At 39.5% G+C, this 14,928-nt stretch overlaps 1 protein-coding gene across 2 annotated transcripts; it reads left to right on the top strand.

Moving 5' to 3' along the window:
• The first annotated feature begins 1,127 nt into the window (after window positions 1-1,127).
• COMMD6 (COMM domain containing 6) lies at window positions 1,128-14,412 on the top strand. 2 transcript variants are annotated; one of them, XR_014226278.1, is made up of 8 exons: window positions 1,128-1,197; window positions 1,399-1,457; window positions 2,013-2,078; window positions 2,248-2,324; window positions 3,579-3,747; window positions 4,848-5,000; window positions 6,017-6,156; window positions 14,281-14,412. XR_014226278.1 is itself a non-coding variant. In XM_082278182.1 (7 exons), exons 1-7 carry the CDS (start codon window positions 1,149-1,151, stop codon window positions 6,065-6,067), a joined length of 624 nt encoding a protein of 207 aa, XP_082134308.1. In that variant the 5' UTR covers window positions 1,128-1,148; the 3' UTR covers window positions 6,068-8,690. The 2 variants fall into 2 exon arrangements, 1 of the variants encoding a protein (XP_082134308.1); XM_082278182.1 differs by lacking the exon at window positions 14,281-14,412 and having other exon boundaries at window positions 6,017-8,690.
• The last annotated feature ends 516 nt before the right edge of the window (window positions 14,413-14,928 follow it).

Below are 14,928 nucleotides of genomic sequence, written 5' to 3'. Positions count from 1 at the left end.
TCTGTAGTTTTACAAAAGGTGGCTATTTCCCCATAAAGCTGAAGACATAGTTTACCTACACAAGTCTCACTCCAACCCACAAAGTTTATTTGAAGGTGTATGCGCTGATTCCACAATTCACCTGTACAAAGTATGGTCACTCAGTACCAAGTTCAATATAGTCTATGTGGAGCATGCACACAGAACATGCATCAGCTCCCCTGCAAAGACAGGCTGAGGAAGCTGGAGCTGTTCAGTCCGAAGGAGAAAAGGTCGTGTGGAAACCTTATGGAAACCTTCCAGTGTCTGAAGGGGACCTACATGAAAGCTGGAGAGGGACTCTTCGCCAGGAAATGCAGTGACAGGACAAGGGGGAAGGGGTACAGACTGGAAGTGGAGAAATTTAGGTTAGATATTAGGAAGAAATTCTTTACTGCGAAGGTGGTGAGGCACTGGAATGCGTTGCCCAGAGATGTCATGGATGTCCCATCCGTGAAGCGTTCGAGATCAGGTTGGATGGGACAACCTGGTCTAGTGGGAGGAGTCCCTGCCTATGGCAGGGGATTGGGGCTGGATGATCTGCTTCAAACCCTTAACATTCTATGGTTCTGTGATTTGCGTACCTGAGGCTTTGACAACGAGCACCAAGAAAACCCTGTCAATAAACCAAGCTCAGCAAACCAACCGTGTTGCACCAACCGAGTGTGATTGAGCCGGCACCTCCCAAGCCCTCCGAGGCGGTTCTGTACGTCCCAAGCTCCCCGAGGCCAGCCCCCCATCCCGCTCCACGAGGGCGGGAACAGCCGCAGCGGGGCGGGAGCGGGGCGGGAGCGGGGCGGGAGCGGGGCGGGAGCGGGGCGGGAGCGGGGCGGGAGCGGGGCGGGAGCGGCGCGTGCTCCCCGCGCCGCAGCCAATCAGCGCGGCGTTGCTGCCGCTGCCTCGCTCTAGGGGCGCTCGGAGCCAATCAGCGCGGCGTTGCTGCCGCTGCCTCGCTCTAGGGGCGCTCGGAGCCAATCAGCGCGGCGTTGCTGCCGCTGCCTCGCTCTAGGGGCGCTCGGAGCCAATCAGCGCGGCGTTGCTGCCGCTGCCTCGCTCTAGGGGCGCTCGGAGCCAATCAGCGCGGTGAGCGCTGTGTGGCGGAAGCTGGGCCTCGGCGGGCGCGCGGCGCCATGGCCGCCGGCTCCGCGGGGGCGCTCGCGCGGGCGCTGGGGGCGCTGGGTGAGAGCGGGGGGGAGCTGGGGTGAGGGAGTGGGGGGGGCTCGGGCAGCCGGGGGCTTCTTCTAGGTACATACAGGTTAAAGTTAGCTGCATTAAGTGAGGGTAAATGCATGCATGATGGCCTAGGCATTTCTCAGAGAAAGATTAGATTTATTACTGTAATACTTCAGGTGTTTTCTTCTTATCGCTACTGTTTTTCAGATGGTGGCGGTGCAGCAGATAAGATTCGTTTAATACCTCAAGACTTTTTTGCAGAGCTGGTAAGTAGAGCGATAAATGGGATGGGAAAGGGCTTCTGGCATCTAGGAAGCCTTTTTATTTAAGCTCTTTTGGATTTCGTGTGTTGCAAAGGGAGCCTTATGTATGTTGTAGCTTGAATTGACTCATAAAATAGACCAGTCCTGCTAAGAGCAATGGGTTTGCTTTAAATTTGTTTTTATCACAGAAGACTTACAAAAATCTATTTTTGTCTATTATCTAAATGATATATCAAGGTAACTTGTCTAAAAAACTTTTGGCTTGTTTACTGTAGTGTGCACTTGAACAGTTAATACGAAACTGGTATGTTAATTAGCAATAGTGATGTAGAAACTAAAGTCTTGATGTGCTTCATTTTTTTTTCTTGTATTCGATGGAATTTTAAAATCAGTCACTTCAATTACTTCATTCTTTACTCTGCACTCTTCACTCTTTTTGTCCATTTTTGTATTAATAGTTTTCTTTTTTGTTTTGTAGTCTCCCAAGTATTCAAATTATCTTTGTCTCGTGTATTAAAATATGCATTAAGAATGTCTTCAAACATGTCTTCTTCACAGTGTGAACAAATAATTCAACATCTGAACCATAAGATCCCAGGTGTAAATACAGCTGAATTGTGTCAGGTAAGTTGGCACACCAGCACTTGTAAGCAACTATAGTAGCTGTATCTGCTGTTAAGGATAGAATTCCCAAGTGGATGTGGGGTTTCTTGTGTGTATGTGTATATATACAAAGATGCTTTTACTTATGTGTAATTTATTATTTGTAATTGTTTGAATATTCTGTTTCTAGAGAATTCAGACATCGGGGGTTGAGATTAATATTGGTGACCTGGCAAAAATAGCTAACATTCTTTCATTTCTATTTAGGTAAGCACAAGATAATTTACTTTGCACCATGTCTTTTTTCCTTCCATCACAACTTAAGGGTGGTATTGAAGTTATATTAAATGTAGGTATAAAATGAACTGATTTGGGAAAAGGGCAAAAGTTTGTAAATCTCACTACACAAAAAGAACTCCTTGGCTTAGTTTGTGTCATTAAAAAGTGTAGTTACTTAATATGTAGTATCACTTTTTATAGTAAAAAAAAAAAAAAAAAAGAGAGGAAGTTGGTCCAAGATGCTGTCTGCAAACTCTAGAACTAGTGGCAAAATAGAGGAAGTTAAGCTCACTTTTAAATCCAAGTTAGCTGGGCCTTTGCCTGGAAAAAGTGTGTTTTAAAAATTTCTTGTGTCTTGGAGATTAGAAATCAGCATTTGTGCCTTTTTGAAGGATACAGAGCCGATAATACTGCATTGTACCATGAGCTGAGTTTTTAGGTAGTATTTTTAGTTGATAAATTTATATTTTTAGAAAGATAAAATTTTCAAGGTCTTGCTTGTTCTTTTAATATCCAGTATCTAAACATTTTATGTAGCATTAATACAACTGAGGAAAATATACCAGTAGAAATTTAAAATACTACTTTTCCATCTATAAAATAGAATGCCTGAACTTATATTCGACTGTGCTACTTGGAGGACTAACTCACTTTCTCTTGTATTAATGCCTCTTTAAGAGGAGTGAACCTGCATGAACAAATAGAGTAGGATTTTTTTGTTTACTTGTTTCCTGTAGAGGAAATCAAGTCCTTTAGACTTGCTGCCTTTTCAGTTGAAGGGTTTATGGCATCATTTGACTCCTGTTAGTACCCATTATACCGTGACCTAGAAGTCCTTACTTTTGGTGATACTTAAACTCCACCTGCTGAATATTTAATTAAATTGCCTTGTTTCTAAAGCAATAATGCTGTTTAACTGCTCTACGCACCCATCCCTCACTGACTTGTGCCTTCCAGTTGCTACAGCACTTGGAGGCTGTGATTATTTTTGGTTTGATGTTGTGCAAGCCCAGCAAATCTAGGTCTCTGCATATTAAGACGTATTAAAGTCGTGTTGTTTTTTGCACATGGATACAAAAGATCAGTAACGTTCTGGAAAAAAGGTGATCATGGGCTGCTGCATTATTTTAAAGTACACTTAAGGTAGAAATAAAAACTGGCTCTTTGGAGTAAAGTGAGAAATGGTATTAAATTTGTGGAGAATGAAATTGATGCAGTGATCTCTGGATGTATCTATTTTAGCACAGCAGCCAGAAACAATCTCTCTACTGACGAACTCGTCACCACCTTGGGCAGTGCTGGCAGCACGCTGCCAAAACATGCAGTTCAAGTTATTCGTCACGTGTGGAATGAGCAGGGCAAAGCCATTGCTGTGTCAGAGGATGCAAGAAGTATGGCCACAGTGGGGCAGGTAACTGAATGACAAAGTGCAGCTGAGTTAATGATGAACATTTCAGAAATGTCGGTGTCTCACTGTGTGTCTTGTGTTGTCAGGCAGGCAGTGGTATTTTGACTGCTGAAAGCTTTGCTCCCTGTGTGTGCATGTATGTGTTGGCAAAAATCTATCCAGATAAAGCAGCATATACAATAAAGGTTGTCTGCCTGCTGAACAGTTTTCTAATATTATTGTTTGGATGATAAATTCACATTTCATACCTTTTTTAAAAATTCATGCTTTGTAGTACTCTTAGGGAAGATGAATGGCAGTCAGTCTGGCAGACTATTGTATTGGCTCATTGTGTAAATCTGTTTTAAGTGTAAATGGTTTAAAGTTGATAACACCAGCACTTGATTGCTTATTCTTTATCTCCCTTAAATGTAAACATTATTTTTAAAGATACTTTCTGTCAATTTTCAGCATTCCCTTTTTGCTTGAAAAATTAGCAGTCTGTTTACATTTTAAGATTTTTTTTTTCTGACAACAGTTTAAAAGAGTATACAATTACGAAAAGAGAATCTTTTTCTGAGTTGTGACAGCTCCTAAAGGCCCTTCTTCACAAAAGGTTAAAAATTGTAACTTACTTGTCTGAAGTGTATCTGCTATGTATACTTTGGTTTATCTAAAATGCAGTTATGAAATGCCATGAATTTTCTCTGTCATTGCTATTATAAATTATTTGGTTTAGACTTAGAAACTTTGGTTTTGATTTAGAAGCTTCTGAAAAAAAGAAAACATGACAAAAAACCCCCATGCATGATATACAAGCTGGGTGAACTCTGTGGCTTAAGCTTCTCTTAGAATTTTAAAGAGCGTACTTGACTATCGATTGTACCTGAATAAGGAAAACAGATAACGTGAAATAACTTGCTAAATTACTTCTTTGTTCACCATTAAGGGGAAGGGCAGATGATTTGTATTCACAATAATACCTGAATGGTTATGTTTGCTTTCCATTTGGATAAGAACTCCAGGTGTTCTGTATTGTCTGTGAAATATCCCTCCAAGTGAATAGCAGTGGGAGGATAGCTCTCTTTCCTTGATGCGGTTGCCAATGATTTTCATCTCTGTAGTTTGTAGATCTGAAATGGAAACTGGGAGTTGCGATGAGCTCTGACACCTGCAGGTCTCTGAAGTACCCTTATGTCACAGTGACACTAACAGTGGCAGACCCTTCAGGACAAATAACAGACAAATCTTTTGAAATGACGATCCCACAGTTCAAGGTCTGTAGTGAGTGTTACTTGAATGTTACTCAGTCTCCTAAAAACAACAGTGCCATTGTTGTGAGGGTCAGCTGTATACCCTGATGCATACGTTTGTGCTGCTTGTTTACTCATACAGTCATGCAAACATGAAGCATTAAATAACTAAAACACAGAAGCTAAACACTTACTTCATATTATTTAGTTCTACATCACTTACCTGAAAATGTTAATTTAACAGTAATTGATCAGTTCTCTTACAAATAAACTAACAACCAAAGACAACATCTTTCAGAGCTTGCCAGGTATCATTCTGCCATATTAAAAATTTGTAGAATGTTTTTCATCTACGGAACTCTTCCCCAGCCTCAAAATCTAAAACTTGGCTTAAGTCTAACAATTGCTAATGATTAGGAATGTAGATCAGTCTGCTTTGTCACTGCTGACTCTTAATTGCTATGTCTCCATCTATGAATTGGTGTAACTTTAATTTTGCATAAATGTGGCCTTTGTATTGTTCCTGTTTAAAGGGTTAGTACATCACCTAGACTATCATACAAACTTAAGTAGATCCTTGGAATTTGATTGGCAAATATTTGAGAAGGATATTCTGAATCCTTGGGTGCTGTAAAATGTATTCATTCCGGTTAAAGCCTATTTAATAATTTGTTGTTCAGCTACTTTAGGAAATGAATGCTATATTTGAGAAGTCTGGATTATTTCAGCTGGGAGTAGAAACATTCATGTGAGAAAGGTGGTTTTTTTTTTAGAATTTTATTTTTTATGGCACGACAGCTACTTTGTATTTTTCTTATGTAGCATCTTTTCCTATTAATAGGCATCACCTTTGTAGATTTAATTGTTAATCTGTTCAAATGCCAACTAGCCCACAGAAGGAAAAGCAGAAACTTTTAGGTTCAAGCTGTACATTGAAAGTGAGAAATAGGGACAATGTGTTTTATCTAACACACTAGTTTGAACAGCAGTTCCAGCTTTTCTTCAAGCAACTGAAATTTGTCTCAATTCTTGCTTTTTAGAACTTCTTCAGACAGTTCAAGGAAATGGCATCTGTTCTTGAAACAGTTTGAAGGGAACTTGTATTTACAGTGACATTTTGGAGAAAGACCAAGTAAACTTTCCATCCTGACCAGGGAATAAAGTGCCATTGTTCAGCAAGGTATGTATCCTTGTCTTCTTGACAGGAATTGGTCAGCATCACCCTTGCATTGCTGTGAAGATTTCTTCGCTTTTGATTACTTGAAGCCAACTCTGCAGTGTTTGTGAAAACGTGTCCAGCTTTGCTCGTCCGGTAGACAAAAGATCAGGATGTGTATGGAGAAGCATCTCTGTAGACTTCCTAATACCCAGGAGTAAGAAACTACACACTGAACTCTGTAGTGCAGAAAGACACCAGAAAATGTTGACTGGGAAGATACTGAGAGAAGTGTAAATTCCATGTTAATATTTTTGTCTGTAAAATTGGGATGGGCTTGGACTCAACAGTAGTATTACATATAAGGAGAATATGAAGTTACGTGTAACAAGCATACAGCTACTCTTGAACAATAGCATTGTCAGGTAGTTGGTTGCAGCTATTTGCAGATCTGGCTTCCAGTCTTTTAATTACTGGAGAATGTACTTGTTCTAACAGCTTGTTTATTTCAAATATTTATTTCCCACCACCTAGGCTTATAAAGACTGAATTAATCCATGAAGTTTTTCCAGAGACCCAAAATTCTCTCAAATGAAGCCCAGGGGCTAATTTTATGTAAAGCTAGAAAGGCAAATTTAATTCAGAAGTATTTTAGTGTGCTTCTGCTTTTTCATTTCATCATTTCAAGCATTCTGCTTGATGTTTTGGTCAGCAGTGTTCTTTCTAATTAAATTAGAATATTGACGCAGTTGCCTCACTTCAACTTCTGAACTAGAAAAGTCAAGAGGAAACTTGAAAATTCAGGCTGGAGAGGTAGACAAACACATCAGAGAAAGGACCACACTAAAAGATTTCTTTGCAAGTTGCATTGTAGCAGGCAGCCACTGGACTGTGCTCTGCACACTTGCCCTAAGAAGGTATCCTAACCAACAAAATTTTGACTTTGATGTTGAACTATGGGGGCATTTCTAAAAGGGAATGATAAATCCAATGTGCTTGCGTGTGCTCTTCTTAGTTTTTTTTCCTTGAATTTTCCATAGAGCAAAACACACACTGCAAATATTGTGGGATGTAATAAAAGCAGTACTGTTGCATCTCCACCACCAGATGTGCTGGGTGGTGTAGTAGAACAAGTATATCTGAAGAGAGATAATTCACACTGATAAGCAGATTGAAGTTTATGCTTCAGCTTTGGGCTGGTAGAGACTGAGTACCAGCTATGCTGGGACAGATCCTCAAATTATTTCAGGCCCACTTAAGATGTGAACATCTACTCTACCTTTCTAACTCAAATCTTCTTTTTAAATTAACTTTTTAAAAAGCTGGCTCAAAGTCATTGATACAGGTTATGCCTGCCTTTTTGCACTATGAAAATAAACTGCAGCACATTGTGCATGCTGCATATGCTACAATCCTTTCAGGAATGCCCCTATTTCAGGCATTATGCATGATGCATAAAAACAGTACTTCGAATTGATTAGAAACCCAAAAAAGTGAAACAGTGTTGGCTTTGACAAAAGTTTTCGGCCATGGCCCTGGATCTGGATGATACTTCCCTTATGCTGGTTGAAGTCTGAGGTGTTTGCTTTGTGGCTGGGGAGAGCAGATTGGTCTTTTCTGGGACCCTCCCAGTGGAGTGTCACAAAATGCTCTTGGTAGCAGACTTCTGATTTGCCTCTTCCCTTGTCTGTCTGCAAGGGCTCAGGACTGAACATAGAGCAAACAAATGTGTATGGAAAAGTGATGTGAGCAGCTGATTTTTTTTGTTGTTGTTTTTTAATTTGCAGAAGTTGAAGTGTAAGGCTCCTATAACTGGAAAATGTTGTCATGCTTTGGCCTAGTGAATTAATGGTTTTACATCAATGCAAGAATTCCAGAAAAGTTTTTTTTATTTTAGTAAAGCTGGAGGCTTACAAATAACTTCTTATGTGTTCTAATGCACATAAATTCTTCATATAGCTGGAAATAACTTGTGCCTTCATTGGAACTGCTTGGAAAGGAAGATTTAATTAATCATGTCTTAACAATTCAGTAGATGTTGGAAGGTAATGAGGAAACTTCCAGTTACCATTTTTGCTTGCTCCATCAGCAAGAGGAGAAAGTTGTCAGCCTTTGTAAAGACTTTTATTTTGTCAAGTCAGATATTCTAGAAGTATTGATGAATATTTTTTTTAAATGTCCCTGAACTCCAGCATGTAATTCTGCTTGGAAGATGCTTGGACATGTATGCTATACCAATTTACTGTCTTGGAGATTTTCAGAGGAGTTATGATGTAAAGTTGGCTATGTACTCAAACTTTTGAAATGTGTTCTGATCACTATCAGCAGGAATTCCTCTGCTGAGTAATGGAAGAATTAAGTACTTCATTAAAAGGAAACCAAACTAAAAACTTAACAGTTTTCAGGGTAGCAATACTAATATGTCCAAACAAGCTGGTGATTTATTTGTCTATATGGGTAGAAACCAGATCTTTTCAAAGAGAATCAGGAGTCCTTGTGTGTTCCTAATTCTAATTGTTGATTAATAGAAATTGTATAACATGAATATTTTTGTAAGTCCACAGACAGTCATTAAACATGTAGGTAACAAAGACAAAGCTGGTATGTGTTTTATTTTAAGCCTACTGCGTGGAAGTGTGTCTTGTAAATACTGCAGTGAGTAAAGTTCAGGACTAGACAATGACTAAATTTCTTTCCTTATTAAATTAGGATGTAGTTCAGACATACGCGGTCTTTCTCTGTGATGGGGTACCAAGGAGTTAATGGGTAACTGCAGGCTGCAAGGACTCTTCTTATCAATTACTTAAAGCTAGACAAGATGTTGTATTGAACCAGGAAAAGACAGAGGACATATAAGATTAATGAAATTTTCCAGGAAATTACATTAATTTTCTTAGCAGTATTCAGGAGACAAGTAAACATTTTATTTTTTTCAACATTTGCCTAGAACAGAGCAGAGGAAGGAAGGGGGGGGTGGGATCTTGCACAGTCAGCAAATCCAGGGGAGGGAATAATGAAGGAATGTCCTAGCCATGACTGTTGTATTCATCACATGACTTCATTACTTTTTTTTTTTCCATAAATTTCAAACACACCAGCCCACTTGCTGAAAGCTGTTTTGTAGAAAGCTCCATAGAAGGAGTGCACAAATGGCTGGAACATGTCTGTGCACTAGTGTTTTATATGTTTAGCTTCTGCACACTTTGGCCAAGTAAAAGCATGTCTCTGTTCTTGCTTCCATAAAATTGTACTGCCTTTCTTTAACCACATCTTGAAGGTATGTGACCTTCTTGTTCATCATGAGCCCACCCCCTTTATTTTTCACCCTTTTAAGCCTTTGTGCTCCATTTGAACACTTGAAGACACATTGCCTTGGACCAATTAAAAACAAAGGCAAAGAGGTGATAAATTGAGGGAAGAATGTTTCTTTTTCCTGTTTGCCCAGTTTGAATGTTTTATTACCCTCTTGTCTGTGGGTAATGATAGGGTAATTTCCACTCCTTTGCAGAGGCATGCAGGGTGGTTCTGTTAAGACCTTGCAGGTACTAAAAAAACCACAAAAACGTGTCTTGAGTCATTTGATCTACCTGCAGAAAAAAAAAATGCCGCATCTCTGAAGAACCTCTACTACTGGCCAGGGGCTATGGGGGGAAGCACTTGAAACTGAGCAGCCTCTATCCTGTCCAAGACTCTGGTTGATCATGGTAGGGCTCCTTTCCCAGACAGACTTTTAGTACAGTTACATACCCATTGGCTGGGCTGATAACTTGCTGGGCATTTGCTTCATTAGGAAGCTGGATTGGTGCAGGTCAGTACCTGACCTGAGTGCCTCAACCTCAGCTTGCATGGCATGCTGTTGCAGTCCTTCCTTCCTGAGGCTCAGCCAGCTCGTAACTGCATTTGCTTGTCACTGTGGAATTTTGGCCAAATGCTTCCTTTGCTTTTGCTTTTATTGTACAGCAGTGTCCATACTCACTCATACAGATCTGCTCTTGGCTCTTTAGTGTATGAGGTGCTGTGGTTTAACCCTGCCTGACAACCAAGCACCACACAGCTGCTCGCTCAGTCCCCTTCTGCAGGACGAGAGGGGGAATTTGAAAAGTGAGAAAACTCATGAGTTGAGATAAAGACAGTTCAATAGGTAAAGCAGAAGCTGCACAGGCAAGCAAAGCAAACCAAGGAATTCATTCCCCACTTCCCAAGGACAGGCAGGTGTTTGGCCATCTCCAGGGAAGCAGGGCCCCATCCTGTGTAAGGGTTACTTGGGAAGACAAGCACCATCATGCCAACTGTTCTCCCCTTCTTCCCCCGACTTTATATACTGGGCATGATGTCATATGGTGTTGGATATCCCTTGGGTCAGTTGGGATCAGCTGTCCCAACTGTTCCCTCCTAATTACTCATGCACCACCCCCCCTCACTGGTGGGGGTGGTGTGTGAAGTGGAAAAGGCCTTGGCTCTGTGAAAGCACTGCTCAGCAACAAAAGAATCATCTCAACTATTATTAACAATGTTTCCAGCACAAATCCAAAACAGCCCTTACTAGCTCCTGTAAAGAAAATGAACTTTTCCCCAGCCAAAACCAGGACACAAGCACACAAGTCAGAAGGATGATGCTTGGCATTCCTCATACCCAGTCCTGGGTGCTTTCTGATTCTTGTTTCCAAGGCTTTTCTGAGAGAAGTTGGAGAAATGACCTGGCATTTAGCTGAGTTACTGAGATATGTCTCTTAATTATGTATGACTTTGTGTTATTGAGCAAGTAAGGAAGCTGAGATCGCTGATCTTCTCTATGAAGGAAGGCTAATTTTAGTACTTTTGGGTTTTCTCTTCCCTAAACTTCATTTACCTGCAATGGCTAATTACAAAGCTTCCCTACTTTGAGAACACTTTCTGTTTGATATGTGTAAGTGCTGTAGTTTCCAAATACTCCGTCAGTGTTTACATTACAAATATTGTTACATTTATATAAATTGGAAGTTTTAATGTCAGTTTTTTTACTTCACATAATGAGCTTTGGAAAAATAAGGAAATTCTGTTATTTCATACAATACATCTCTCTGCTAGATAATAATTCCAGAGGACTTTGTCCCAGCATCGGTCACCAGGTGGCACTGCTGCATACAGTCTTGCCTCACAGCAATCGATTGACAGCATGTCTATGGGATAAGGACCTCTGTAGCTTGGATCTGGAACTGTACGAATTAATATCACCATAACTTCCATCCCACTTCTAACATTGTAGGGAAACAATCTAATTTCCCTTTTAATTATTATCAAGATGAGCACAAAGATTTCCAGTTACATAAACAACATTCAGCATTTTAATGATAACAATACATACCTTATATTGCATATTTGCAGCAGTTTAAATCAGTAACCTAATTATACTAACACTCCTGCATTATGACTTTCTCTTTAAATAGTATATTGCATTTGGGGCCTATTCTCATTTTGCTCTTCCCAGTTTATACATCTCTCAGGGAGATTTTTCTAGATTTGTATCTTGATCATAGAAAAAGCATATGCATTTCTCTATCCAAGGTTTTCATGTGTTTGACCACTCTAAAATCCTTCTTCCATATTCTGTTATGCAGCCTAGTTATCAGTATCTTTATGCCACATTTAGGAGTATGCTTCTCTGCCACTGAAAGTGGCCTGGGAGCTTAATGCCCCTGTTAATTACCTCTGAATCTGAAAAGTCATGTTCAGATGTTTTTGGTGTTACTGAAGCTAAAAATAATTTTTCTGTTTCCCATGAATGTCATTGCTGCTGAGTCTTTGGCAGTTTACAGGTGTTTGTAAAAAAATATTCATCTGAGAGCTTGCCCAAATTAAAGCAAGACAGGCTTCCTTCCCAGTGATGCTTCTGAACAGGGAAGTCCAGGATGCTGCAACCAGACATGAAGCTTGAGAATGGTACTCAAGTTTACATTTAAAATGAGGAATGCAGTCGCGTGTCTGGCATGAATCACTGGTGTGCTGTGCCACACTGCTTCTTGCAGTTGGGAATGTGGGGAGAGATGAGAGATGCTCAGCAGTCAACAGAGTCAAGACAACAGATGTCGATTTACCTAGGAGAGAGTCAAGGACGATGAGAAAGAGGATTAAGGGATTCCCATCTGTCCTTTTTTTATGTTAGCAGATACACTGGCACCATTCTTGGTATTGTGTTGGGCCTACCAGTGCCCTGTTGTTCATGCTAAGCTGTACCTTCTTTTACCACACATACAGTACGAAGTGGAGAAGCTACAATAACACTTTAATAGTGGTACACTTGAAGTCATAATGGAATTTGCATTTTCCTCTTGAGGAGACATAATTTGTGCCCTTTGAAGTACTCTTGCCTTCCAAAGCAACTCTCTTCCATGTGATTTCTGCACTCTACTCAAGATTTGCTAACCTTTCTAGCCTGTGGTTCATCCTTTGTGTTCATCATAATATATTTGTGAAAAAATATCAATATGGTCCTTTTAGCTTTGGCAATGACAAGAAATTCTGTCTTAGTTTCCATTGCTAGAGAGTTGGAGCAGACCAGGATCCCTTCCAAATCCCAAATGAGGTAGATGTAGTAGGCACTGTTACAGAGAGAAGTAGACTGCAGCAGTCATAGTACTTCATCTCTTCCTCATTTTTTTCTCTTATTTGTATGTCACTGTTACTGCAGTGGCTGGGGAGTAGTAGAGCAGTAAATGGCTCCTTTTTATAAAAGCAGAAATAATTGGGAACAAGGAAGTTTTTGCTGCAGAAGTTGCTTTACCTCCTGCAGTAACTAACTTTGCAGCTGATCTGAGCTGCTGACAGCCACCAAACTCTGTATTACCTCAACAACAGGGATTGTAGTAAGATGATGTGACACACTTCTGGGGGGCAGGGGCCTTATTATAAACAAAACAAAACAAAAACTCCAACGAATTTCAAATGTTTCCACATGGAAAGATTTTATGATCACACAGGACTCCCGATTAAAACTTAGTTTTAAAGAAAATGCATTGTGGTTCTTCACTGCATTCAAAGTCTTTTGTCCTGGAAAGTTTCATGGGATGACTGTGATATGAAAAAATGACTTAAGTAAGAATCTTTCCACAATCAAATTTCTCTTTGAAGAGGAAATAAAATAATTTAATGCATTGTCTTTCTTAATCAGTGCTGCATTAAATGGAATAACAATAACTGAACACAGACATAAAATGTGGCAGGTTGCTTTAAGTTCTAGAGATGTTTATGAAATTTCTAGATAGGGATTATTCTCTTACGAACTTTGCTCATTCCAGTTCCCCTAAATCTGTTTTGGAGTGGGTCTTATTGGCAGAACAAATTCTAATCTGTCATTTTGATCAAAAAAGATTAGTGTGATTTACGAAGAAAACACCAAAACCAACCCGCCTTTTATCAGATTAATTTTTCATCATTTTTATTGTTTACAAACTGCAGCAATTGTCCCCTGCTATTGACATATCTCTACAAGACCCATATGTCTTATTCAAAACTTTGGCATTGCATTTTTATCTATTGTAATCTTTATACATCCTGCCAAATACACAATTTTTGTTATTTCTAGTGAGGTTTTTTATGTACTGTAAAAGAAGAGGCACCAGAGTTTCTCTAGCAGCTCAAGCTTAAAGCCCTGGTAATAGGTCCAGTCTACTGAACTTTCTAGTACTTCAATTATATTTCCAGAAGTTATTTCATTACAGTCTTCAAATAAGCCCCAGTAGTTGAAATTAATTAAATGGTTTTAAAAGTAAAAATGCCTATATCTCAGATCTTACAAAAAGGTGATCTTAAAGTAAAATAAAATATGACTAGTTTAAACTAATGCAAATATGGAAATGGACCTTGAATTCCCAGACAGCTAAGTGAGATCATTCTTAGAAAAGCAATTGAATCAGAAGCAATTTCAGCTTCAGGGCATATTACTGAAATAATAGTCGAAGGTGACTGAAGTTATGCATAAATTATGGGATTGTAAAGTCAAGCCTACAGCTTCTCTAATAACTTAATATTTTTTCTGCAACTAAAATTGTGGCTAGAAAGCTTAAGGGGATGGATAATTACTAGCAATTAACAGTCTGATCATGTGAGATGCTGAGGTCTCTCCACTGCTTAAGAAGTTACTGAGAGCTGTGGTTGCTTACCATTTTGCAGGTCTAAATCCTTTAACACTGAGTATGAACTGAAGATCCAGATATGATATCTGAAATGGCTGCTGTGGTGCCATGTGCAGAAACAGCATATATTATCAAGGTATGGTCTTACAGAACTAAACATACGTCCTCTAATAAACAGAAAGAAAATACATTCTCTGTTTTATTTGGAAAAATAACCCCTACACATAATACTCCATTGACAAGCATATCAAATTCAAAATGTTCAGAGGCACTTATATTTAATTAACTTTATCTGTGTTTGGTCACTTCAATAATATGCCTTAATTTAAGAGGTTTTACATCTAAAATCTATGTTCAGAACAAAAACCAATGGCAGGTTATGAGCAATCCAAAAAAGTCTGATTAGGTCTGTGGTTGGTTTCACTTGACAAACTAAACATGCACTTGCAGCACATGCTATGGCCACTATTGCCCATAGTACTTTATGTACTTCAGATCTTCCAGTACAGTGTTGCCTTTGGATTTTACAGTTTGTTTCAAGAAGCGTGGTCAATGCTAACGCTAATGATAATAATAAAAAAGGAATTGTTAAAAAATTGTGGCTTTTCACCTGAGACTTTGTCATGTCTCTGGCATGGGTCCTGCGTTTACACTTCTGTTTGGGATGACCTGGAGAGAAGCAGTT

The sequence above is a fragment of the Coloeus monedula genome (genome assembly GCF_965178545.1).
Source record: "Coloeus monedula genome assembly, chromosome: 3".
NCBI lineage: Eukaryota > Metazoa > Chordata > Aves > Passeriformes > Corvidae > Coloeus > Coloeus monedula.
The sequence above is the reverse complement of the archived record's forward strand: the minus strand, read 5'-3'. Positions and strand labels throughout refer to the sequence as shown.

Bases quoted from the DNA above. Each gene is read 5' to 3' on its own strand.
- COMMD6 (XM_082278182.1), top strand. From the start codon at position 1,149: ATGGCCGCCGGCTCCGCGGGGGCGCTCGCGCGGGCGCTGGGGGCGCTG. The intron at 1,458-2,012 runs GTAAGTAGAGCG...TCTTCTTCACAG, and splicing joins AAGACTTTTTTGCAGAGCTG to TGTGAACAAATAATTCAACA. The intron at 2,079-2,247 runs GTAAGTTGGCAC...TTCTGTTTCTAG, and splicing joins ATACAGCTGAATTGTGTCAG to AGAATTCAGACATCGGGGGT.